At 36.8% G+C, this 26,867-nt stretch overlaps 1 protein-coding gene across 1 annotated transcript in view; it reads right to left on the bottom strand.

Moving 5' to 3' along the window:
- NUP210L (nucleoporin 210 like) overlaps positions 1-26,867 on the bottom strand; it is a 128,866-nt gene that overhangs the window by 74,807 nt on the left and 27,192 nt on the right. The window contains exon 12 of the mRNA XM_044672740.1: positions 26,152-26,307. Within this exon, the coding sequence (XP_044528675.1) occupies positions 26,152-26,307 (156 nt within the window). The remainder of the gene's footprint in view (positions 1-26,151; positions 26,308-26,867) is intronic.

Genomic DNA, 26,867 nt, shown 5'->3' with positions numbered 1-26,867 from the left:
AAGAAAAGTCCTACTCTACCATCCTTGGAGAAGATGACCACCACCAAGCGGATGGGCCTAAGAGTGGACCATTTTACTTTGAGGGAGATAGTATAAGGCTAAGGTAAAATATAAATCCTAATCAGCAGCCCAGAAAACTGATTTATGTGAGATAGTTTTAAGTATTAACCTCAAGGCATAATAGTAGTTTGTACTGCCATCTCTTCATATATGTTTCTGTCAAATGGGGAGCTTGTGAGTGTTTTGTGTTTACACACACACACACACACACACACACACAAGCATGCATGCCCACATATGGGCCCCTTCCCCCTTAGAATCAATACTGTGTATTGGTTCTAAGGTGGAAGAGCAATAAAGGATAGGGAGTTAAGTAACTTGTCCAGAGTTTCACAGCTAGGAAGTGTCTTAGGCCAGATCTAAACCCAGGACTTCCTGTTCTAGGCTTGGCTCTCAATCCACTGAACCACCTAGATGACCCTTAATATATCTTTTGAATAGAGGAAATGAATCCCTATGCCATAACTGATTTTACACTCTACAACAAATAACTTTTTAGATCCTCCTCTGGGGAGACCTAGATACACACTGACACCTAATCCTTAATCAAGTTTTCTCTAGTTTGCCAGAGTGGGGAATCATAATAAGACAAAGGATGTGTGAGAAATGGAGTCTGACCCTTTTCCTACATGGTCAAATTCCCTTGGGACTATATCTGGTCTGGGCAACATGCATGAGTCTAGAGCAGAGCAGTTCCTTAATAAGGAAGGAAGTGGGCACAATGTTCCAACCCTTTCGCCAAGCAGTAATTCCTTAATATTAGACTTTTACTCACCTAGAAAAAGCAGTTATTTTATCCACCTGTACAAACTATGTAGAATATTAAATATGTAATAATAGGATAGCAACTTATCCCAGGACCATTTCTATATAAACCCTACTGAAAAAGATGGGGGCAACGGGAGAGCTGGGTGGTTCAATGGATTGAGAGTTAGGCCTAGAAATGGGAGGTCCTAGGTTCAAAGTTAGCCTCAGACACTTCCTAGCTGAGTGACTCTGGGCAAATCACTTGACCCCCATTGCCTAGCCCTTAGTGTTCTCCTGCTTTGGAACCAGTTCACAGAGGTTTTTCTGGGGGCAGAGCCAAAATGGTGGAGCAGAAACTAGGAAGGCTTGAACCACTGAGAATCTTCTTCAACCAAACTTAAAATAATGCCTCAAAATGAATACTGGAGGGGCAGCTGGATGGCTCAGTGGATTGAGAGCCAGGCCTAGAGACGGGATGTCCTGGGGTCGAATATGGCCTTGGACACTTCCTAGCTGTGTGACCCTGGGCAAATCACTTAACCCCCATTGCCTAGCCCTGTAACAAATAAAATTAATATAGAAGGACATATATAAAAAATATTAGGGTTTTAAAAAAACTGAATACTGGAGTGAAAGAACCAACAAGGAAACAGAGTGAGGTAACTTTCATGTAGAAAACAACTTGAAAAGTCGCCAGAGAGGATCTCTTTCACTGGGGTGAGAGGCGAACACAGCCCACAGGAAGTCACACCAAGGAGTACCAACACAAGCAAATAGCAAGCTCCCCTCCCCATATTTACACTTCTAGGTTCTGAACCTAGGCTCAAATGAACTTTGAGACTCTGAGCCCTGCCTAAGCTAATGGCAGTACAACCCAATGCTTATCCCTTAAAATTCTAAGCCCTAGCTCACACCTGCAGTGAAGTTCTAAGCCCTTGTACAAGGCAGACAGCAAGGGGCCTACCTGTTGTGAGCCCAAGGGGAGGCCCGGCGCCCTTGCCAAAGCCTGCTGTGAGGTTTTGAATCCAAGCACAAGGCAGTCTGCTGTACTTGACCTGTGTAAGCCCAGAGCAAGGCCCAGAGCCCTTACCTAAGGTAAAGGTGAAGCCCCTACCTAACCTCAAGGCAAAGTTCCAAACCCTATGGCAAGGCAGTCTACTGTGTGCCTGATCTGATTAAGCCAAGATTGAGACCAAAAGCCCCTATCTAACCGTGAGACTAAACCCTGAGCCCTAGTACAAGATGCTCTGATCTCTGCAAGCCTTCAGCAGTCTCAGGGATGGGAGTTTGAATCAGTGGCTTTCAGAGCTCCCAGCCCAGAGGCCATCCTACCACCTTAGAAGAACTGAAACTTGCAGAAATAGAGCTAAGGGTCTCAGCAAAGAAAAACTGAATTTTAAGAGACTGCCTCCTCTACCCTGAGAACAGAGCCCACCATTAAGATAAGTGAAAAAATTTTTAAAAGGCTGGGAAAATGAGCAAACAATCAAAAAAACTAAAACACCTAAGCATAGAAAATTTTTATGGCAACAAAGGAACCAGTACATGATATTGATTCTAAGATATAGGTAAGAGTTGAAAAGAAAAGAAAAGAAAAGAAAAAGATATGAGCAGCGAGGTAGCACAATAGATGGGAGTATCAGGTGTGGACTTGGGAGGACCTGGATTCAAATCTGGCCTCAGATACGTCCTTTGTGTGAATCTGGCCACATTACTTTATCCTGATTGCCTAGCCTTTGCTACTCTATCTTAGAATTGATACTAAGACAGAAGATATGAGGTTTTTTTAAAAAGAAAGAAAAAGAAATAGTTTCAGAGAATGAATGAGGTGATAATAATATAATTTGGAAGAGATGTGAGGTTAAGTTTGTGTATCAAAATACAATGAATGACAATGTTTACATCAAGGAAAGTGACAAACACTAGGTTTTTTGCAAAACTAGAAAGCAGCCAGCCAGGACAAGATACATAATTAGCTCAAACAGTTCAAACTGGAACATGAATTACTTAGCAAAGCATTTTACCAACTTCATCTTTGACCCAAGCCTTATCCCACTTTTCTTACCAGAAGACATCATATACCTATTACCAAAAGACAAGCATCCCAATGATCCCTCACAACATGTCATATAAATGTACGTTTAAGCAATGTAATTTATATAAAGGATGTACATCTATCATAACATACTCCCAAATCCAAAGAAACCTTCAAGAAAATAATATATTGACTGATGAATAAAAATGTGTCAAAAGGTTTCATAGGGTGTGTGAAGATAGGATTAACTCTCCCCTTGTCTACTTTTAAGTTAATTAATCAAAAACTTAAGTACTCCTACTTAGTACCTTACTAATCAGTAAGTATGAGAGTTCACAAGTATAAGGATGATATTAGAAATTAGGTATTGTTATATTAGTTTAGAGATAAGAAGTCAAGAAGCTGGCTTGAGAAAGAATTGGAGTTTGATGCAGAACTGAGAGTGTCAATTTCAATTGTTGACAGTTAGAACCGTTTTTCTCTGGCAGTTGGCATTTGGTTTCTGGCAGTTGGCAGAGTCAATACACACAGGGACTCTCTCAGGGCTGGAGGAGGCAACATCTTTGCCTCTCTTCCATTGTCTGAGGGAAAGACCTGAAGGAGCTTAGTGTTTTCTTTTTCCAACTTGGGAAACACTATTGACTATTGCTGTTTTTACATATATTGATTTAACTCTGAGAAGACCAAAGAAAACCCTGGTCTTTGGTTTATTAGACTCTGAGTCTGTGAAGGCTCAGAGTCCTAATTTAATTCTTGTTGAGATGCAACCAGCTAGCCTTTGTTATTTTTATAACTTAGAGGTAAAGTTAAGAATTATAAGGATAATAGTGGTAGTTTTATTTAGAATAGTAAAAATTTGGGTTAATCAGATCAGGAAGGATTAGTGTAGCCTGTGAAAAGGAAGAAGCAGTTTCCTGTGGAACCAGGGAGTTTTATTTGGGTGGAGTTAGAATCCCTTAGAGTTAGAAATTCTTTTTATCTTATATATTTCAATAAACATTTTATTTTTTATAACAAGAGTCTCTTTATCATCTTTGAACCTGGCCCTGAAGAGAAGTTCACATATGAGCTTCACTTCATCACTGAAGCTACTTTTGATTACTTCTATCAAAAGTATCTGAACAATTTTGAACCTTTATTTGCATAGTTTTTGTCTATTTATTTTTATAGTTCTCGCCATTATTATTTTTACACAAGTCACTTGCTAGAGTGGGTGACAACTCCAGAGGCCATTGCCCTGCCCCTGGGAAATGCTAGGCAAATTGAAAGACTGCGACTGGTTCCTGTAAAGTGGAGAAGGGGACAGGAATTGACGTGGAAAAAGGACTATAAAAAGTCCTGAACTTCCTGTCCAAGGAACTTCTTTGGAGTTCATCTTTGGACACTTTGTATTGGTGAGCTGGACTGAAAGAGGAGACTCTTTCCCTGGATCCTGTGTTGGCTTGTTGGGTGAGTAACTGGCCTTCTTTTCCTGGAGGAGACTGCGTTGGTGGAACCCTTGCTGAAGATACCACTGGGACTACTGGCTTAAGAAACTACCACAACTCCACATCGTGGAGATCAAAGGACTTGAGAGCCCCTGACAGGTGGTGAGCTGGACTTCTTCAGACAGAAATTATAGGGTATCTAGCTAGGCAATACTTTCTACTTCTTTCCTACATTTCTCTCTTTTACTATATCTCGATTAAACTAAATTGTTAAGAGCGGCTAACAGACTCACAACTTAAGCGTTAATTTTTTAAATTGACAACCACAATATTACTTTATGACTTTCATATTTAGCATAAAAGCTTAAATTTAAATTCTTACAGGTGTAAAGATCAACTCATTATTAATGTGTTGATTACCAAACAAATCACCTACCTGAAAGCACCATAAAACTCATACTGACCTTAATTAAAAACTAAACGAAACAAAAAACCAACTTGTATCTTGTAATGTTGATACTATGTTGATATTTACGTCAATACTAAGTATTGGTTCCAAGGCAGAAGAGCAGTAAAAGCAAGGAAATTGGGGTTAAGTGACTTGCCCAGGGTCACACAGTTAGGAAACATTTGAGGTCAGATTGCTACCCAGGTCATCCTGACATCAGTTCTGGGTCTCTATCCACTGACCCACCAATCTGCCTTTATCCCACTGTTATGAACATAACACTTTTGCCCCAATTCTATGCTCATGTTTATTCCTGAGTTGCAAATACACAAAATAGATGTCAAATATAGTGAAAACAGTATAGCATTTGAATTTTGAATGGTCTCTATTTAAAACATTTGAATAGTCTCTATATAAAACATTTTTAAATGGCCTCTATTTAACAACAATGCAATAATATAAATGACAATGACTATAAAACATGGTGTGGAAAGATACTGACCCTTGTTCCTTCTTTACAATTATTAATTAACTTGCATACAAAATAATATTAGGCTAATACTTTAATCTGCTGTACTGATTTCATCTGAATGCAATACCTAATTAGTCAATAAGCAGTTATTAAGTGCCTACGAGGTGCCAGGCCTTGTGCCAAGTGCTGGTGATACAAAAGAAAGGTAAAAAACAGTCCCTGCCCTCAAGAAGCTCACAATCTAATGGAGGAAGATGATATAAAAAGAAGTTAGGGTGATGATGGGAGGCAACCTTGACAAGGAAAGTATCTCTGTTAAGTTTTCTTAAACTACAAAATCTAAAATAATACCCTCCCACTAAGATCCTTTTCCCTTTATCAATAACCTCTCCATGTTCTAATAAAAAACTAGATATAAGTTTAGGAAGAAATTCTACATTCCTAGAAAATGGTATAAGGTGATAATGAGCCTTAAATCATGAATAGCTAAATCAAATTAAGTTGGTTATCTGTCTTCATCCTCGACAGATTGAAAGGTTTAGGAAAAATTTTCTCCAGAATGCACTAACAGTAACTATTGTTCTATTTGATGAATCAAAACAAGTTACCCAAACTTCCAGTTGAGCTTTGAACTATGTTTTGCTTTATTGTAGAATTTTATCTTTGGAATTAGTATAAACTATAACTAGAAAATTACCTGAGCCAAAGAGATTTACAAAGGCATTAGGAAACGCTATACTTTTTTGTATTTGTCTCTGGTAGGCTTGAGTCCAAAATACGGAATGCAAAATTTTCCTTTGATAGAGATACACACACACACACACACACACACACACACACACACACACACACACACACACACACACACACATATTTTAGGATTTATTTAGGACTAAAGTCCATTACAATTCTGACTAGCTCTAAGTCCATTATCATCATCACCTCCCATGAATGGAAGTGAGCATGACTTCCAAGTCAAAGATGGAGTAATATCCCCAAACTAATTATATAATATACACATGGATGAATCATTTATATAGTCCCACCAAAATATTTTTAACACATTTTTTCCCAGTGATATCATGATGTAATTTGGACTTGATAAGTCTAAAATTCTTAACATATGCCTCAAAAAAATGAATAATGAATGCTCTGGGCTTGAATCTAGAAGCCAAAAAGAATCAATGGACTAAGGTAATATTCACAAATTGTCTTCTTACACTGGTATTCTCTATGCAAGACCCAATAAATATAAAATTATGAAATGGAACTCTACAGCTATATAAAAAAAGAAATCTTAATGATATCCTAAAGCAACAGTTCAATGGGAAGATTTTTAGAATAAATTACAAACCTTCAAAACACCAAGCAAAATGTATTGCATTCTTTAGGACTTACCAAATATGTTAAAAGATGCAATCAAAGTAGTCTGAACACTATACTAGAAACTCATGACCCTACATAACAACAGACAATAAATTCATGTGCTACTAACCTTTGTACTACACAACTCCCCCAAAGGTGTATTAGTGTCCCAGTTTTCCCACATCCTTATCAATATTTATCATTTTCTGAAGCGTTGCCCTTTGACTGGAGAATGGCTAAACAAATTGTGGTATATGTTGGTGATGGAATACTATTGCACTAAAAGAAATAATGAACTGGAGGAATTCCATGTGAACTGGAATGACCTCCAGGAATTGATGCAGAGTGAAAGGAGCAGAACCAGGAGAACATTATACACAGAGACTGATACACTGTGGCACAATCGAGTGTAATGAACTTCTCTACTAGCAGCAATGCAATGATCTAGGACATTACTGAGGGACCTATGAGAAAGAACATTATCCACATCCAGAGAAAGATCTGTGGGAGCAGAAACAGAAGAAAAACAACTGCTTGATCATATGGGTCGATGGAGATATGATTGGGGATGTAGACTCTAAACGATCACTCTAATGCAAATATTAATATGGAAATAGGTCTTGATCAATGACACATGTAGAACTCAGTGGAATTGCGTGTTGGCTATGGGAGAGGAGTGGGAGGAGGGGAGAGAAAGAACATGAATCATGTAACCACGGAAAAATACCCCAAATTAATTAAATAACTTTTTCTTAAGACTTAAAAAAAATGTGTCATTTTCCTTTTCTGTCATATTGGCCAATCTGATAGTTATGAGGTTTTTTTAAATTAAAAGTTAGTTTAGTTTGCATTTCTCATGCATGATTTAAAGCAATCAAGAGTGATTTATAGCATTTTTTCCATATAACTATAGATAGCTTTGAATTCTTTATCTCAAAATTGTCTGTTCATATCTTTGACCATTTATCAACTGAAGAATACATATATGTATGTAATAAGAATTACACACCAATTTATGAATTTGACTCAGTTCTCTATATATGTGAGAAACGAGATCTTTATCAGAGAGACTTACTGTAAAATTTTCTCCCTAGCTTTCTGCTTCCCTTCTAATCTTGGATGCATTGGTCTTATTTGCACAATGCCTTTTTAATTTTAATATAATCAAAGTTATTCATTTTATATGCTAAAATGCTCTCTATTCCTTGCTTGGACATAAATTCTTTCCTTATCCATAGATCTGACAGGTAAACTATTGCATGCACCCCTAATTTGTTTATGGTATCACTCTTTAAGTCTAAATCATATATTCATGTTGACTATATATTGGTTATACGGTGTGAGATGTTGGTCTGCCCTAGTCTCTGCCATACCATTTCCTAGTTTTCACAATAGCAGTTGTCAAATAGTGAGTTCTTGTCTCAAAAGCATGGATCTTTTGTTTTATAAATCTCTAAATAGTTCTTATTTCTTTAAGGAGCACTTTGTAACTAAATACATACATCTTTGTTCCTATATAAATGCCGTTGAATAATGATGGAGAAAATAACAGAACTGTGCTAAATGAACCACTTCAAATTTATGCTGCATAACTTCAACTAGACCTTGACTTATTTAAGGCAATCCCTTTAAAACTTTAATTAGTTTATTATCCCACTCACCATTCCCAAACCATTTCATCCCTCCTCAAACTTTCTAGGGTTCTCTTCTCTCTACCTTCTCTGCTGAGAACCCTACCTCATATTTAACTGAAAAATATTGGGACCATTTTCTGAGAGCTCCTTCTTACCTCTTCCATCTCATCTCTCATCACCCAGATGCCTTCTGCCACTCTCTCCTCCATCTGTCCCACACATAATGAGGAGCCCTTCTCCTTGTCATCTTGTCAAGACTAACCTTTCTACATATACAAGTGAACCCATTCCATCTCATCTCTTCTAGCAGATTGCTCCACCTATCATTCCTGCTCTCTCAGTATCTTCAATACTCTCTCAGTATCTTTTTGCTTAGAGTTGTTTCTCTTGTTGCATACAAACATGACCATGTCTCTCCTCCATTCTCAAAAAACCTTCACTTGATCCTTCCATCTCTTCTATTATCCCAGATCTTCTACCTTTTGTGGCTGAACTCCTTGATAAGGCACTATACAATAGGTACCTCAACTTCCTTTCCTCTCACTGACTTTAACTCTCTATGGGCTGCTTTATGGCCTCATCAATTAACCAAAATAGCTCTTTCCAGTGTTACCATTGATCTCTTAGATGCCAAATCCAATGGCTTTTTTCTCAATCCTCATCCTTTCAGTCCTCTCTATGGCCTGACACTTTGGTCAACCTCTTCTCCTTGATACTCTGAAATTTTTATGGTATTGTTCTCTTCTGATACTTGTGATAATTAGATTAAATCTACATCGCTCATCTTTAGATTTAATCACCAAAGGTGAGAGCTACTTCCAATTCTGGGAGGTCCTAACCCATGTGTGCTAGAGTAAGGAATCAGAATCAATGACCACCCCCTATGCTTTCTATGAGAAAGCGTCTATTGTTTTTGGCACTGGAAGTGACTCATACGTGACCCCTATAAAAGAGGGAGCTGAGTGAGTGAGGTGGCTTCTGGTTTGGTGAAGGGGACCTGAGGGAGCTTTGCTGGTTTGTGACTGAGACTCTTCCACATGGTGAATTTAAAGACTGAATCTTCCTGAACTTCTATTAAGAAACTTCTTTTTATAGACTCTGTGAATGAAGTTTGCTCCATTCATGTCCGGGCCTCAGGCCCTTTAACCCTTGGCTGAGGGTTAAGATCTACCTAGACTAATCAGTAGGATAGATTCTTATTTCCGTACTTCCTCTCTCTCCTATGTAAATAAATTTCCATAAAAATCAATTTTGATTTGAGATTATTCTTAATTGAGTATTGATAATAGTTCAGTCCTCTGGCAACCATCTTTAATATATTGAACCCATGAAACCTTTTTTTCACCCTTACATATTCCAACCTATCTGACTATTCCTTAGTTTTCTTTGCTGGATCTTCCTTCAGGCCACAGCTGTCAACCATGGGTGTTAACACAGGGCTCTGTCCTAGGCCCTCTTCTCCCTCAATATTTTACTTGATAAACTCTTCAGCTTCCATGAATCCAATTATCATCTCTATGCTGATGATTCTCAGAACTACCTGTCCAGTCCCAACCTCTCTCTTATTCTCCATTCTCACATCCCCAACTGCCTTTAACTCAACATGTCTAAAATAGTTCATTATCTTTCCCTCTAAACCATTCTCACTTCCTATAACTTCCCTATAACTGTTAAGGACACCAACAATCATTTCTACCTCCATAACATCTCTTATGTACATCTCCTTCTCTTCTGACACTGCCACCACCCTGGTGTAAGTACTCATTACCTCACCCTTAAACTACATACAGCAAGTATCTGGCTAGTTGGTCTCTCCCCATTCCAATCCATCCTATATTCAGCTTTCAGAAAGATCTTCACCTTCCTTTGCAATAACTACAGGAGCTCCCTATCACATCTACAATCAGATATAAAATTCTCCTTTTGGCATTTGAAGCCCTTCATAACCTGGTCCTTCTCAAATTACCTTTCCAGTATTCTTTATACCCTACCCCCAGGTACTCTTCTGTCAAGTGATGCTGGCCTCCTTGTTATTCCTTAAAAAAAGACTTTTTCTGACTCCATGAATTTTCACTGGCTGTCCCTCATACATGGAATGCTTTGAATCCTTTCTCTACTTCCTGGCTTCCCTGGATTTCTTCAATAGAATACCTCCCACTGTAAGTCTTTCCCAATCCTTCATCTTCATATCTTCTCTGTGTTGATCATTCCTGATTTAACCTCAATATAGCTTGTTCAGTTGTTTTCATGATGACTGTCTTAGAAGACTACTGGGAGCTCCTTGAAGGGAAGGGCAGTCTTTTGCCTTTCTGTGCATCTCCTGTGCTTACTTAGCACAGTGCTTAGAACACAGTAGGTCCTTAATAAATGTTTAATAACTGACTGACTATACAAGTATTCTGTGTGAATTATAGATTGGTCCCTGGGAATTTTATAGATTTTATAGTTATTTGGAATGGGGTTTCCCTTTCTACTATTGCCTCTTGGATTTTGTTAATATTTAGAAATGTTGTTCCATTCCTGAATGATTATCATACTTTCATTCCATCAATACTCACCCCATGCCAGTGATTCTGAGTCACTAGTTGCTATTGTTCAAATCTCATTCTCCATTCTTTACTGATCACTTCCTTATTCTCACCCTCCTCATCCCAATCCTCCCTAACCTCCTACTCTAAAAGCTACTCAACTCTTACACTGTGCACCATAGGCAATGAACTAGATATCATCTATATCCTTTCCCATTTGTATTTTCTCCATCTTCTTACACTTAACTCAGCCTAGGCTCCCTCCTAATGACACAACTACTTTGGATACTGTTTCCAGCACTGGCTGTACTTTTATTTTCATTTCATTTTCATTCAAACTTACTGGTTGTGGAGGAGGAATTGTAATATTCCTTTTTTTTTCCATTGCCACTTCCAGGCATTCCCTTCTACCACCATTATTCTATAACCTCTCTTCCTTTGAGGTTCTTTGCAACCATATTTATCACCCAATCTAGATTCTTATTCCTTCTTAAATGACTTCAGTACCTGACTCTCATTCTTTCTCTTCTGTCCAACTCCTGCCCTGTTCCCAGGGAACTTCATCATTGATACTTCCTCAAATACCTTAACATCCCAAATGCTCAACTTATTCATATTCTATGACCTATTCCTCCATATCACCATAGCTACACACATTTCCCCCTTACCCACCTTTATGAATTCTGAAAGTTTTTCATTGGATTTTAACTCTCATTGTTTTGCTACTCCAGCCTGGTTCCTTGTCCTCACTTCAATCTCTAGTCCTTTCAACCCTCAGGATCTTTCCCAGGCCATCACCTCAGCTACACTCTCTTCCTTTCCATATCCTGACTTCTTGGTGAATCAGTTTAACTCTCTAATAACTTCTTCTCTTGAGAATCTTGGCCCTTTTTCTTATCAAAGATTATTAGATGATATAATATGCATTCTCAAATAAGATATATATCATATATGATAAATCATATATATCAAGGATATATATTTTTGATGGAATGGAGAGTTTCAAAGAAAATTTACTGAGACACTATACTCCTATTTAGGTGCTGCCAAACAGAGCTAGAAAAAAAAAATCACAAAATCATGCTGAATGGGTCCACAAGTTTATGTTATGTAATCTCAGCTGGATCCTGACTATGGCAAGGTAATCCTTTTTAAACAATTCACAGGGCAGCTAGGTAGTACAATGGATAAAACATCAGGTCTGGGTCAGGAGGAACTGGGTTCAAATTTGACCACAGACACTTCCTTGTTGTGTAACCCTGGGCAAGTTATTTAATCTTGTTTGCTTTAAAAACAAAACAAAACAAAACAAACCCCCAAACCCTCACTACTCCCCACTCACAAAAGTTGAAAGTTACTTAAGGAAGTCATCAGCACTAGCTGCCTCTACCTCCTTTGCTCTTACCCTTTTCTTAACTTTCTAATGTGGCTTTTAACCACATAGTACAACTAAAATTATTTTTCTCAAAATTACTAATGGTCTCTTGATTGCCTAACCTCCTAATGGTCCTTCTTAATCCTCACCCTCCCTGATCTCTCTGAAGTCTCTGACACTGGTGAATACTCTCTTGCTCCTTGATACTCTATATATTTGTGATGCCTCTCCTTGTTCTTCTATATTTGGGTTGCTTCTCTGTCTCCTTTGCTCTATCTTCATCCAGCTCATGCCCATTATGGATAGGGGATCCCCAAGGCTCTATCATAGGTCTTCTTCCCTTCTCCCCTTATATTTCACTTGGTGATCTTATCACTTCCCATGAATTCAATTATTATCTCTATGAAGATGATTCTTAGATAACTTATCTAGCCCTAACCTGTCTGCTAATCACCAGTCTCACATCTCCAATTGCATTATACCTCAAATGATGATCTGTAGACAACTTAAATTCATCATGTCTACAACTGAACTCACTATCTTTCCCCTCAAATCTTCCCCTAGATGTCATTCTTGAGTCCTGAGTCTCTCTAATCCTACATATCCAATCTGTTGTCAAGTCTTGTCAATTCTACCTTCACAATATCTCTCATCTATGCTTCTTTCTCTCTTTTAACATTAAAACCTCACATAAAGTTAAATCTAAACAATTAGAAAAACATTAATTGTTCAGAGGTAGGCTGAGCCAATATGAAAAAATTACAGTTCTAACTAAACTTATATTTTCAGTGCCAAAACAATCAAATTACCAAATAATTCTTTCATGGGGTTATAAAACAAACAATAAAATCCATCTGGAAGAACAAGAGGTCAAGAAAATCAAAAGAATTAATTTTAAAAATATGAAGGAAGGGGTCTAGGCATATCAGATCTCAAATTATATTATAAACTGGTAATCATCAAATCCATATGGTACTGGCTAAGAAATAGAGTAATGATTAGGTACTTAACACAGCAATAAATGACCACAGTAACTCAGTGTCTGATAAATCTAAAGATCCAAACTTTTGGGATAACTACTTACTATCTGACAAAAACTGCTGGGAAAACTGGAAAACAGTATGGTAGAAGCTAGATATTGATCAACATCTCATACCAAATACCATGAAAAGGTCAACATGGGTACATGACTTAACTATAAAGGGTGATACCATAAACATTAGGGGAGCACTGAATAATTTACCTATCAGACTTAAAGATAAGGGAAAAATTTATGACAAAGAAGACATGGTGTGATATAAAATGGATAATTATGAATACATTAAATTAAAAATTTTTTAAGAAACAAAACCAATCAACCAAGATAAGAAGGGAAACAAAATACTGGAAAATTTTTTTTTATAGTAAATGTCTCTGCCAAAGGCTTTATTTCTCAAAAATACAAAGAGCTGAGTCAAATTTATAAGAAAACAAGCTGGGTAGCTCAGTCAATTGAGAACCAGGTCTAGAGACAGGAGGTCCTAGGTTCAAATCTGGCCTCAAGACACGTCCCAGCTGTGTGACCCTGGGTAAGTCACTTGACCCCCCATTGCCTATCCTTACCACTCTTCTGCCTTGGAGCCAATACACAGTACTGACTCCAAGACAGAAGGTAAGGGTTTAAAAAAAGAAAACAAGAAAACAAGCCATTTCCTAATTGATAAATGGTCAAGAGGCATGAACTGGAAAATCTCACATGAAGAAATTAAAAACTATTTATAGTCATATGGAAAAAATGCTCTAAATCATTACTGATTAGAGAAATGCAAATTAAAATAACTGTGGCACCACCTCACCTATCAGATTGGCTAATATGACAAAAAAGGAAAATGACAAATGTTGGTGGGGATGTGGGAAAATTGGGACATTAATACACTGTTGGTGGAGTTGTGAACTGATATAACCATTCCGGGGAGCAATTTGGAACCATGCTCACTGGCCATAAAATTGCAGGTTCTTTGATATAGCAATACTACTACTACGTCTGTATCCTAAAGACATCAAAAAAAGGGGAAAAGGAGCTACTTGTAAAAAAAATTATTGTAGTTCTTTTTATGGTGGCAAAGAATTGGAAATTAAGGGGATGTCCATTAATTGGGGTCTCATTGAAATGATGAGCAGAATGATTTAAAAAAAACCTGGAAAGATTCACATGAACTGATGCAGAATGAAGTAAGCAGAACCAGGAGAACATTGTACACAGTGACATCAACATTACATGAAGATCAACTGTGAATGACTTAACTATTATCAGCATTACAAGGATCTAAGACAACTCCAAGGGACCATCATGAAAAATGCTATCTGCTGCTATAGAAGTAACTGGTAGGAGTCTGAATGCAGATTGAAGCATACCATTTTTCACTTAATTTTTTTCATGAGTGTTTTCTTGTATGTGATAGGTATCTTCTTTTACAACATGATGAATATAGAAATATGTATTGCATAATGTTATATTCATAATCTGGGATGAGATGGATGCCACCTTGACTGACAGGGATGGCAGTTGAGAGTTTGGAATGTTCCCAGGTGCTGTGAGCCAGGGGCAAACGTCAGTTAGCCTCACCCTATATATACCCCTGACAGCTACATTGAAGGAGGTCTCTGGACTCAGAGGCTAAGAACTGGAGATCACAGATCTCTGAATTGAGACTGGTACAAACCTCTGTGAATCAATCTGGGCAGAGGGTGGCTGAAGGGTAGTTGAAGAAGAAGAGGGTAGGAAAAAGCCTGAATCTATTTCTGGCTAGTCTGTGAGAGCTAGTGAACCATCAACACTACTGGTGAGAGAGCAGAGAGAATAAAGACCATCAATATATCTGCAGCAATAGCCTTCCCTATTCTCTGGCTTGGCTGTAGCCAGGTCTGGCCAGAGATAGAAAGAAGTGAAGATCTCAAACCTCCACCAGCTTAGTAGCCTCCGGTCCTGATTATTAATTAGTTTAATAGATAAAGACCAATAGGGTTTCCAATCCCCAATCCTTGACCTTGTTATCCTTTCCCTACCTATAGATAAAAAAGTGTTCAATAACAAGTACCTTTCTGAGTGGTCTCTCTATCACAGTCCTTGGGAAGGGAGTCAAATATGCAGTCAGATCCTGAACATTATCCAAAGCTGATCAATAGCCCATTACCAATCTATCCAACCCCAGGTTGGGCCTGGAGAGGTTAACCATCCATCTAACCTCTCAAGGGTCCTTACTTGGGCAGCTGTTAAAGGAATTGCTGAGTGGTTATCAACTGAACCTGTCAGGGAGAAGGGGATAATTTATAGCAGCAGTAAGGGTGAGAGGAGTAGGTGTTTCTCTCCACCAACTGCAGCTGAGGAGATCATAGACTGATACACATCATCACATCAATATCTCTCTCTACCCACATATTTCTTTAACAATAATAGCACATGTATAACCTATTTCATATTGTTTGCTGCCTCAGAGAGGGCAAAAGGGAGGGAGAGAATTTAGATAGCAAAATGTCAGAAAACAAATGTTAAAAATGGAGTTTTAGGTGGCTCAGTGGATAGACAGCCAGGACTAGAGATGGGAGAATGTGTCAAATGTTGCCTCATTTACTTCTATAGCTGTGTGACCTTGGTCAAGTCACTGAACCCCTATTGCCTAGTCCTTACTGCTTTTCTGTCTTAGAACCAATACCCAGTATTGATTCTAAGACAGAAGATATGGGTTAAAAAAAAAAACACCTTATTAAACCTTGCATCCTTTTAAAATTTTTATTTATTTATTTGTTTGTTTTTTGAGCCCTTACCTTCTGTCTTGGAGCCAATACTGTGTATTGGCTCCAAGGCAGAAGAGTGGTAAGGATAGGCAATGGGGGTTAAGTGACTTGCCCAGGGTCACACAGCTGGGAAATGTCTTGAGGTCAGATTTGAACCTAGGACCTCCTGTCTCTAGGCCTGGTTCTCAATCCACTGAGCTACTCAGCTGCCCCCACATCCTTTTTTAAAAAATAAAAACCCTTACCTTCCATCTTGGAGTCAATACTGTGTAAACATTGCATCCTTATTCAATCTATTCTTCCATAAATCCTTTGTGATTCACTGATTTGGCCTCCTTTGTTATTATTACTTGCACAAGACACGGAAGTGTCTTTCAGTGGCTATCCCCCATGACTGGAATTCTCTCCCTCCTCACCTCCATCTCTGGCTTCTCTACTTTCCTTCAAGTTCCAGTTAAAGTCCCACCTTCTGTAAGAAGCCTTTCCTGATCCCTATTAATGCTAGTGCCTTCCCTCTGTTGATTATCTCCAATTTATTCCTATGTATCTATTTTGTATACAGTTGTTTGCAGGATGTCTCCCTTATCAGACTGTGAGCTGAGGGAAGAAGCCTTTTAAAAAAAATTTTGGCTTTTCTTTGTATTTCTAGAGTTTAGCCAGTGCCTGGCATGTAGTAGGTGCCTAGTTAATGCTTGCTTAATGACTGGCACCATCCAGCAGAGTGATGCCTATCAGGGATTATAAAAGTAGCAAGGAAAAAGTATAGATGGAATTAGTACTATGACATTACCACAAAACATCCATGGTCTCAGTGTCAAAAAGGGGAGTTATTCCTCTTTGTGTGTGCCCTGGTTACACATGTTTCTCTATTTGTTTCTTTCCTTCTCACTGATGATGTGTGTATTTGGAGAGGAGTTATCCCAAGTTTATAGAGGGAAGGTTTTGCTATCTGTCTTCTATGGCATTTTATTAAAGGCTTTTGCTTTGAAATATGTTTGTGTCCTCTGGATGACTATTAAAGGTAAATATATAGATATATAGATAACAGATCATGAGTTATGCTTTCATGGGATAAAGACTACCCAGGGTACCTTGAATCACAGGTAGCCATTCTCTGATATGTGTTCTATGCAACCTGGAGAGAAGGTTCTACCAGGTGCTATATAAAGTGTTTTTTTTTTAATATATATATTTTAGCTACATACGTTTTTAAATGTTTATTAAACGACTTTAAACCTTTTTCCAGGATGGTTGAACCACTTTATAAGCTCTCCTACTAGTGAATTAACAAGCCTATCTCCAAACAGCAACTCCAATACCAAATTTTTCCAGAGACGTTTTCTTGATTTTTCCCATCAGTGGATATACTAAAAGGACTAATTAATGAATTCTGTTTAAATTGTTCTGTTGGGGGTAGCTGGTATAAAGATAAAAAATAATAAAGGCTGAGATAAATATATAAATTAGTATTTTAATTAAAACCATGCTGATAGATAAAGTCATTAGACCATGCGCTTGTAAGAATTCAAAACTGCCGCCCCAGCCATTATTGTTACCTCCCGTCTCTCCCTGAGTTTGCTAGCCAAGAGGTGGTAGCTAAAGAGGAAGTTCCTCCTCACCCTGGAGATTTAAACTATCCTCTGCGTGGAGACGTAGGCATCCCCACGCCCAAAGAACCGGAACCGGAAACCCGTTGGACCACGGGAAATGTAGTTTGATAATTTCCACGTGTCCATAGAAAATACATATATATATATATACTTAAAGATGGCATCTCCCAAATTTCACTTTTACACTGGGTAGCTTGGTGGTTTGAAAGCCAGGCCTAGAGACAGGAGGTCCTGGGTTCAAATCTGGCCTCAGACACTTCTCAGCTGTGTGATCCTGGGCAAGTCACTGAACCCCCATTGCCTAGCCCTTACCGCTTTTCTGTCTTAGAACCAATACCCAATATTGATTCTAAGGCAGAAGGTAAGGGTTTAAAAAAAATTGTTCTGTTAATGTATGTTGTAAATATTATAGCTTTCATACTCTTTTTGTGTGCCCATACATAACATGCTGCTTAGCTTAGGCATCACATTTTGCATATTTTTCCTAATCACTTACTTGTTAGTGCCTTCCCCTTTGAGGTACCTTGTATTTATTTTTTTATATAAAGCCTGAATGAACGTATACCTAGTGTAGATGTACTGCTAAGCAAGGGCTCACAGAAGACCAGCAACCCAAACCACTGCCTGACCTGTATCCAGCTACTGCAGTCTGCCCATGTTTACTGGAGTGGAGGTAGGGGGTAGGGGAGGGATGGGATAGAAGAGCCTGATCTCTAATATAGGCAGATTAGACTCATTTTTGAACTTATTGGTTTGCCAGCAAACTCCAGCCCTGTTATCCAGAAACTATGCTAATTACACTAAGAGTTATGGCTCATGTTTGAGTCTCCCAAAGAAGGGAAAATGAGATATCCACTCTACTATATGTCAAAGGATAGGATTTTTTTCCTATTAAAATATCAGTGTGAAGCCTAGAAGAATGACAACATACATTAAGAGAGATTTAAACAGGATTTCACAACTTGATTTATAACTCTGGCTTTAATCTAATAGGACGCTAATAGTTGTGACTCATTAAAACACAAAACATTAGAGATAGGGTTTGGCTGAGAGCATATTGGCAAGGAACATTTTAGTACCCAGGGTTTGAAAAAGGGTTGTGAGATCAGGCCCATAGGGTAGGAAGCCTTGAGGCAGAAAAAGATGCCAGGGAATCCCTGGTCTACTACTTGTGAAGGAACAGTACAATATTGTGGCCCTGGAAACTACCCAGTTCTGGGTCACTGATCTAGGGGGATGAGGATCATGAGGATCATGGACCCTCGCTGTGTGACCCCTAGCAGGGGCAGAGTAGTGACAACTCTAACTTTGAGCCCAGCATGGAAGCTGGCGGTGGAATAACCAGGGCAGGAGCCTCAGACCAAAGGGAAGTTGACAGTTAAATCACTCTGAATCTGCAGAGCCTCTCAACTGGCTAATAGTGAATGAGTCCAGCAGCAGTCTATTGAAACTCCCAACCAAGAACAAAATAACATACCCAAACCAGGGTCAGGAACTTGTAGTGCTCAAGACCAGGAGGGCAGTGGACAGACCTGACACCAGCTGGGGAATAATGAAAACTTAAAGGCTCCCAGACAGAGATGGACATAAGAGGATAGAAGCTCAGACCAAACATCCTTTCCCTCCCTTAGCCCCACCCAGGAGAATCTAGAGCTCAGCATTCACATAAAGTTTAAAGTCAAAAGGAGGCTGGAAGAATGAGCAAACAAACAAAAAGAACCAAATCTTAAAGAACTCCTATGGTGACAGGGAAGTTCAAGACACAAAGAGGAGGAAAATAACTTGAAAACATTTATAAACAAACATTTCTAAATAAAAATGCAGCTTGGAAACAAGTGTAACAAAAATACTAAAAGAGTTTTTTAAAAGAGATGAAAAATAATTTAGAAAACTGATGACAGTAGAGAAAAAAATAGGAAAAGAAGGGAAAGAACTAGGGGGAAAGATATGAAAAGAAAATAAACAGGCTAGAAAAAGAGGAACAAAACCTTCCAAAAGAATCTAACTCCTTGAAAATTAGAACTGACTAAATGAAAACTAAAGGGTCTATGAGACATCAAGATATAACAAAGTCAATATGAGAAAGAATGCTATCCACATCCAGAGAAAGAACTGTGGGAGTAGAAACACAGAAGAAAAATAACTGCTTGATCACATGGGTTAATAGGGATATGATTGAGGATGTAGACTCTAAAAGATCACCCTAATGCAAATATTATTAATATGGAAATAGGTCTTGATCAATGATACATGTAAAACCCAGTGGAACTGCTCCTAGGCTATGGGAGGGGGGTGAGAGGAGGGGAGGGAAAGAACATGAATTATATAACCATGGGGAAATATTCCAAATTAATTAAATAAAAAATTTTGAATAAAAAATATTAGAAAAAATATGAAATATCTCACAGGAGCTTGAGGAGAGATAATTTAGGAATCAGTGGATTACTTGAAAGCCATTTACAAAAAAAGAGCCAAACTATATTTCAAGAAAGCAAGAGAATTGCATATATTATAATATAACAAGGATAAAATAAATATTGAAAGAACCTACTAGTCCAATGAAAGAAATCCCAAAATGAAAAGTTCCAGGGATATTATAGCCAATATCCAAAACTCCTAGGTCAAACAAAAAATACTAGAAGGAGCCAAAAATAAAGAATTCAAGTACTGAGGAACTATAGTCAGGATCACACAAGATCTAGTAACCACTACTCTAAAAGGAGTGGAACTTGGAATATGATATTCCAGAAGGCAAAGAATATGTGTTCACAACCAAGAATAACCTACCCAAGAAAAATGAGCATAATCCTAAGTGGGAAAAAAAAGGATATTTAATGAAAAAGAAGACTTTTAAGCATTCCTGATTACCAAAACTGAGTGTAAAATATAACATACAACAATACAACTATAGGATCCAGGAGAAAACATAAAAAGGCAAAATTGAGAGAAAAATCATAAAAGGTTAAACTATTTACTATTTACATTCTTATAGAGATAATACATGTAACTCTATATAACTTTACTATTACCAGGGGTCTTAGAGGTAGTCTAATTAGACAGAAAGGCTGGGTGTGATTTTGTATGATCTTGAAAAAAGGATGAAAGATTGAGGAAAAGGAATGCACTAGGAGAGGGGTAAGGAAAAAGAAGATTGATGAAAATTAAGTCACTTAAATGGAAATTAATATAAAGAAGGGTACAGGCAACACTTTAATCTCACTCTCATTGAACTGGTTAAAGGAGGGAAGAATATACAATAGGCACACAAATGAGTATAAAAATTAATCTTATCCAACATGTAAGTAGGAGGGAAAGAGGTTAAGGGGAAGGAAAAGAGTGAGAGGGACAGAAGATTAAGGGAAATGGTGGTCAGAAGCAAAATAGATTTGAGGAGGCAATTTAAGAAAACTGGATGGAGGGAAAAACACAATTAGCAATCATAACTGTGAATGTGAGTGGAATAAATTCACCCTTAAAACAGGAGCAGACTTCTGAATAGATTAGAATGTTACTTGTAAAAAATACTCTTGAAGCAGAACTTGGAGTTAAAATAAGGGGACTGAAGCAGGATTATTATTCTTCAGTTAAAATAAAAAAGGCATAATCTCAGAAAAAGCAAAAGCAAAAAGTGACCTAACTAAAAGAGATAAAAAAGAAAACTGCATTTTGTTAAAAGGTACCATAAACAATGAGTCAATATTAATAGTAAATATATATGTATATATATATATATATATATATATCAAGTAGCATAGCACCTAAATTTTTAAAGGAAAAGTTAAGTGACTTACAGGAGGAAATACTAAAACTATACTGTGAGGGTCCTCAATTTACCCTGCTCAGTCATTAATAAGTCTAACTTTAAGAAAAAGATTAAGGCAACAAATAAAATTTTAGAAAAGTTAGATATAATAGACCTCTGGAAAATACTAAATGGAAACAGTTGTGCATGATAACCTTAAAAAAAAAAGAGGCAGGGCATAAAAATGTCCTCACAAATGCAGAGAAACAGAAATATTAAATGCATCCTTTACCAATCATAATGCAATAGACAATACATTCAAGAAAAGACTTTTAAAGAAAGGATTAAAATTAATTGGAAACTAAATAACTTAAATCCTATAGAATGGGCATGTCAAAGAACAAATCATATAAAGAATCAATAATTTCACTAAAGATAATGAAATAGACAACACACTGAAATTTGTGGAATACAGCCAAAGTAATACTTAGAGGAAAATTTATATTTCCAAACTCTTTCAGCAATAAAAGATAGAAATAGCAAATCATTAAACTGGATGTTCAATCAAAAGAACTAGAATATCAAAAGATTAAAGATTTCTAATTAAACACCAAAACACAAATCTTGAAAATTAAAAGTGAGAGGGACAAAATTGAAAGTTTAAAAAATCACCGAATTAATAAATAAAATTAGGAGCTAGTTTGAAAAAAAACAACAAAACAGAATAGCTAAGCCATTAACTAATTTGATTTTAAAAAGAAAACATGATGACTAGTACCAAAAATGAAAAAAGATGAATGATTTTTTCCAAATTATATGCTAATAAAACTAGCAAAACAAATGAAATGAATGAATATTTATAAAAATATAAATTACCCATACTAGCAGAAAAGGAAATATAATATTTAAATAATACTATCTTAGAAAAAAAGAAACTAAATAAGCCATAAATGAACTCCCTAATGAAAAACCCAAGACTAGATAGATTTACAAGTTAATTCTGCCAAACATTTAAAGAATAATTCCAATACTATGTAAACTGAAAAAAATTAGTAAAGAAGAGATCCTACCAAATTCCTTCTGTAATACAAGTATGGCCTTTATGTCTAAACAGGTAAAGTCAAAACAGAAAAAGAAAACTATAGAACAATTTCCTTGATGAATATTAATGAAGAATTTTAAATAAAATATTAGCAAGGAGCCTACAGCAATATATTACAAAGATCATGTGTTATGACAAGCTGAATTTGTACTATAAATGCAAGGGTTTAATATTAGGAAAACTATAAACATATAAAAAAAACTTTGAATTATTATTTTTCTTATTTTTAAGTTTATTTATTTAATTTAGAATATTTTCCCATAGTTACATGAATCATTTTCTTTCCCTACCCCCTCCTTCCACCTCCTTCCGGTAGCCAATGAGCAATTCCACTGGGTTTTACATGTGTCATTGATCAAGAACTATTTCCAAATTATTAGTATTTGCACTAGGGTGTTTGTTTAGAGTCTACATTCCCAATCATACCCTATTGAACCATGTGATCAAGCAGTTTAAACAGAGCTATTCTTAAAAATGGAATATCAATCTAAAACCAAGAGCTAACATTATTTGTAACAGGGATAAGCCTGAAGCTTTTCCGATAAGATTAGGTACGAAGCAAGGATGTTCATTATCACCATTACTATTCAACACTGTATAAGAAGTGCTAGCTATAGCAGCAACGCAAATAAAAGAAATTAAAGAGCACAGGCAAAAAGGAAACTAAGCTATCATTTTTTTTCTGCAAATGATATGATAGTTTTCCTAAAGAACCGTAGAGAGTCAAGTAAAAAATTAGCAACTTAAGCAAAGTTGTGGGATACAAAATAAATTCATACAAACCATCGTATTTTAGTATTAGTATTTCTGTAAAATCCAGCAGGAAAAGATAGAAATTCTATTTGAAATAATGATTGACAGTGTTAAATATTTGGAAGCCTTCTAGCAGTTAGACACACAGGAAAACAGTCTTTACACAATATACTCTTTATACAAACAAATTCAGGCACATCTAAATAACTTGAGAAATATTAATAGCTCATGGATAGAATAAGCCAATATAATAAAACAATACTACCTAAATTCATTTATTCTGTGCCATGTTAGACAAAATACCAAAAGGCTACTTTATAGAACTAATAAAAATAATAACAAAATTCATTTGAGGAATAAAAAGTAAAGAACATCAAGGAAATCAATTTTTTTAAATTGGAAGGATGGATGGCCTAGCAGTACCTAATCTCAAACTATGCTATAAAACCACATAATCATCAAAACAATTTTGGATTAAGATAGAAATACAGAGGTTGATTGTTTAGAACTGTTGTGAGGAAGATTACTTAGTTATTAGTTAGGAGACCTAACAGGAAGGGCTGGAGAATTCCACATGGAATGGGGAAGCAGGAAGTGTGCTCTCTCTCTGAGACAGACTCCATGGTGGTTGGGACAAGCTGTTGCTGACCCTGGGAGACCTCAGAGCTAGTGGAGTTGTACCCTGATTCCCTGGGATCCTGGAGAGTGGTGAAGGTTGAAAGCAGAGGACATCAATCTTGCAAGTCAACACTGAGTAGGGAAGTGGCCTGTGATCTGGTGGACAGCTTGCAGACTTCTCTCCCTACCAGGCTACTTTGGATCATTAGTTCTGGAGGAGTTGGCTCCTGGCATCCTGTAACATCTCTGGACTCTGCTGTGAGGATTCCCACTTCAGTCCTGCTATTCTCTGGGCCCTGTCTGGCTTAGGTCTCAGATGAGTGTAGATAAGTCCCTCTCCTGACCCTGTGGTTTGCCCTTAGTCTGAGAAGTGTAGAAACCCCTATTCCCATCCTTTACCATTGTTTCCTTAATTAAAATTGTTATAAAGTCTTGTCATTTGCCTGCTTGTTTCCATAGGTCCCTTGCCTAGATGGTGCAGAGTGAGAGTTAGGGCCTAACTACCACTTCTGTTAAAAGATACCTCCTTAGCAGTTAAATCCAGTCTCCCTACCTTGTTTGGTCCTGCCTTCTGTCATTCCTGTCCCCCTCACACCCCACTGAGCCCACAAATAATATTTTTGGAACTCCCCTGGTTTCCCCCATTATAGAACAGATTAGGTACATAAAGAACATAAAGAAGCAAATGAGTACAGTAACCTAGAGTCTGATAAACTCAAAGGAAAGATCCTTGATTCTGAGGCAGGAACTCATAATATGACAAAAACTGCTGGGAAAACTGGAAAAGGAACTAGGTACAGACCAACATTTCATAACATATACCAAGATAAGCTCCAATTTGATATGTGATTTAGACATGAAGAAAGATAGCAAAAGCAAAGTAGAGGTACATGGAAGAAATTACCTGTCAAATTTATGGATAGGGGGAGAAATATGTAGCCAAATAAGGAATAGGGAGGTTTACAGGAGGTAAAAGAGACAATTTTGACTATGTAAAAATAAAAAGGTTTTGCCCAAACAAACCAATGCAGCTAAAATTAGAAGAGAAGTAGGAAACAGACAAATCTTTGTAATAAATTCTTTTCTGATATAGGTCTCATTTCTAAGATACATAGAGAATTGAGTCAAATTTATAAGAATAAGTCATTCCTCAGTGATAAATGGTCAAAAGATATAAATAGATAGTTTTCAGAGAAAAAAACCCAAAACTATCATAAACCATATGAAAAATTGCTTTAGATCACTAATAATTAAAAAAATGTAAATTAAAACAACTTTAAGGTACCTGGACCATATCCATCAAACTGGCTAAAGTGGTAGAAATGGAAAGTAATAAATGCTGGAAGGGCTGTGGGAAAACAAGTATACTAATGTATTGGTGGAAGAGCTGTAAACTATTTCAGGCAATCTGGAAATCAATTTGGGACTATGCTCAAAAAGCTATTAAACTACCACTATTAATTCTACATTCCAAAGAGATCAAAGAAAGAAGAAAGGATCCCATAAGTACAAAAATATTTATAGTAGTTCTATTGTGGTGACAAAGAACTAGAAATGGAAGGGATGCCCATCAATTGGGGAATGACTTAACAAGTGATGATAGATGAATGTGATAAAATACTATTGTGCCACAAAAAATGCTGAAGGAGATGGTTTCAGAAAAATCTTGGAAGGTTTGAATGAACTGATGTCAAGTGAAATAAGTAAAATCAAGAGAATAACATATATTAATAACAATATTATAAAAATAATCTACTATGTAAGATTTAGGTACTCTGATCCAATAACCAACCACAGTTCCAAAAGGACTAATGGAACATGTTATCCATCTCCAAAAACAGAGGTGATGTCCTCAGAGTACAGAATGAATCCTATTTTTTCTTTTTTTCTTTTCATTTTTTTGGGGGGAAAGGAGGGACATAGCTAATGTGTAAATTTTTTTGTATGACTCTACATATCTGTAATGGGTTTTGTTTTTCTTGCTTTCTCAATGGGTACAGGAAGGAGAAGGGAGAGAATTTATAATAGAAAATAAAGTAAAATAAAATTGAATTTTAAAAATTATAAAGGAAAAAAGAAAAGGAATCTAAGATTTGCCTCAATTCTGAAAAGAAGAAAACTTCTCTCCACAAATAATCTTTGAGGTAAACATATTACATATAGTTAAAAAAAATGACTCGCAATCTGTAAGGAATTAGCAAAAATGTATTATTAAAATAGTCATTCTTCAAAGGATAAATGGTCAAAACTAATAAGTCAACAGTTCATATAAACCCAGGACTGTTTAGTTAATAAAAAAAAAGTAAAAGCAACGATAAAACTTTTTTAAAAAAGAAAATGTATAGTTGAAAATGCATCTGAGCCTATGTTCAAAACTTACTAATCAGGAAGCATTTTGAGATGGAAGCCTAAACTCAGATTGGAGTCACTCAAGTGCGAATGGGGGAAGGGAAAGACTTGCCTTTATTTCTCCATAACGGAAGGGATTTTGTACATCTCTGGCCTGAACAGTGCTATTGCCCTTGACTTGGCCTGCAGTCACCACTCCCTTTATGGTTACCATTGCCACTGTTTCATTGGAAGAGGTCCAGGTAAAGTTGCCACTACCACCTTCGACCTATAAGGAAGCAAATTCAAAATGTTTGTTATCTAAAAATAAATCTATGTAATGATTAAGGACAAAATTGGGTTGATGAAAAAGAAAATAATTTCTTAGAGACCTTCAGGAGCTGTGAGACTATACTAAAGAAATAGCTAGGTGAAAAGAGTAGTGTTCAAAGGAAAGGAAATGGCAATATTTTGTTTTGAAAATCAAAAGTATATAAAAGGCAAAAAAATGTATAAAAGGAATAATATGACAAAAAGGTATAGAAGACTTGGGCAGAAGAAGCAATGAGATAAAAAGAGAAAACTCATCACCTGCTATAATTGCCAAGAGCATGATTAAGTTGGCATCCTTTTAGGATATTGGAAAAATCAAGAAAATTCTATGTTTAATAAGCAGTTTCAATAATGTCCATTAATACAAGAATTCATTTACTCAGTTTGAAATTTCTCAGGTAACAGTATATCGGGAGCAGCTGGGTAGCTCAGTGGATTGAGAACCAGGCCTAGAGATGGGAGGTCCTATGTTCAAATCTGGCCTCAGACACGTCTCAGCTGTGTGACCCTGGGCAA

Source organism: Gracilinanus agilis, chromosome 4 (genome assembly GCF_016433145.1).
Source record: "Gracilinanus agilis isolate LMUSP501 chromosome 4, AgileGrace, whole genome shotgun sequence".
Lineage (NCBI taxonomy): Eukaryota > Metazoa > Chordata > Mammalia > Didelphimorphia > Didelphidae > Gracilinanus > Gracilinanus agilis.
Note: the sequence above shows the minus strand (reverse complement) of the source record. Positions and strands in the feature narration are given on the sequence as shown.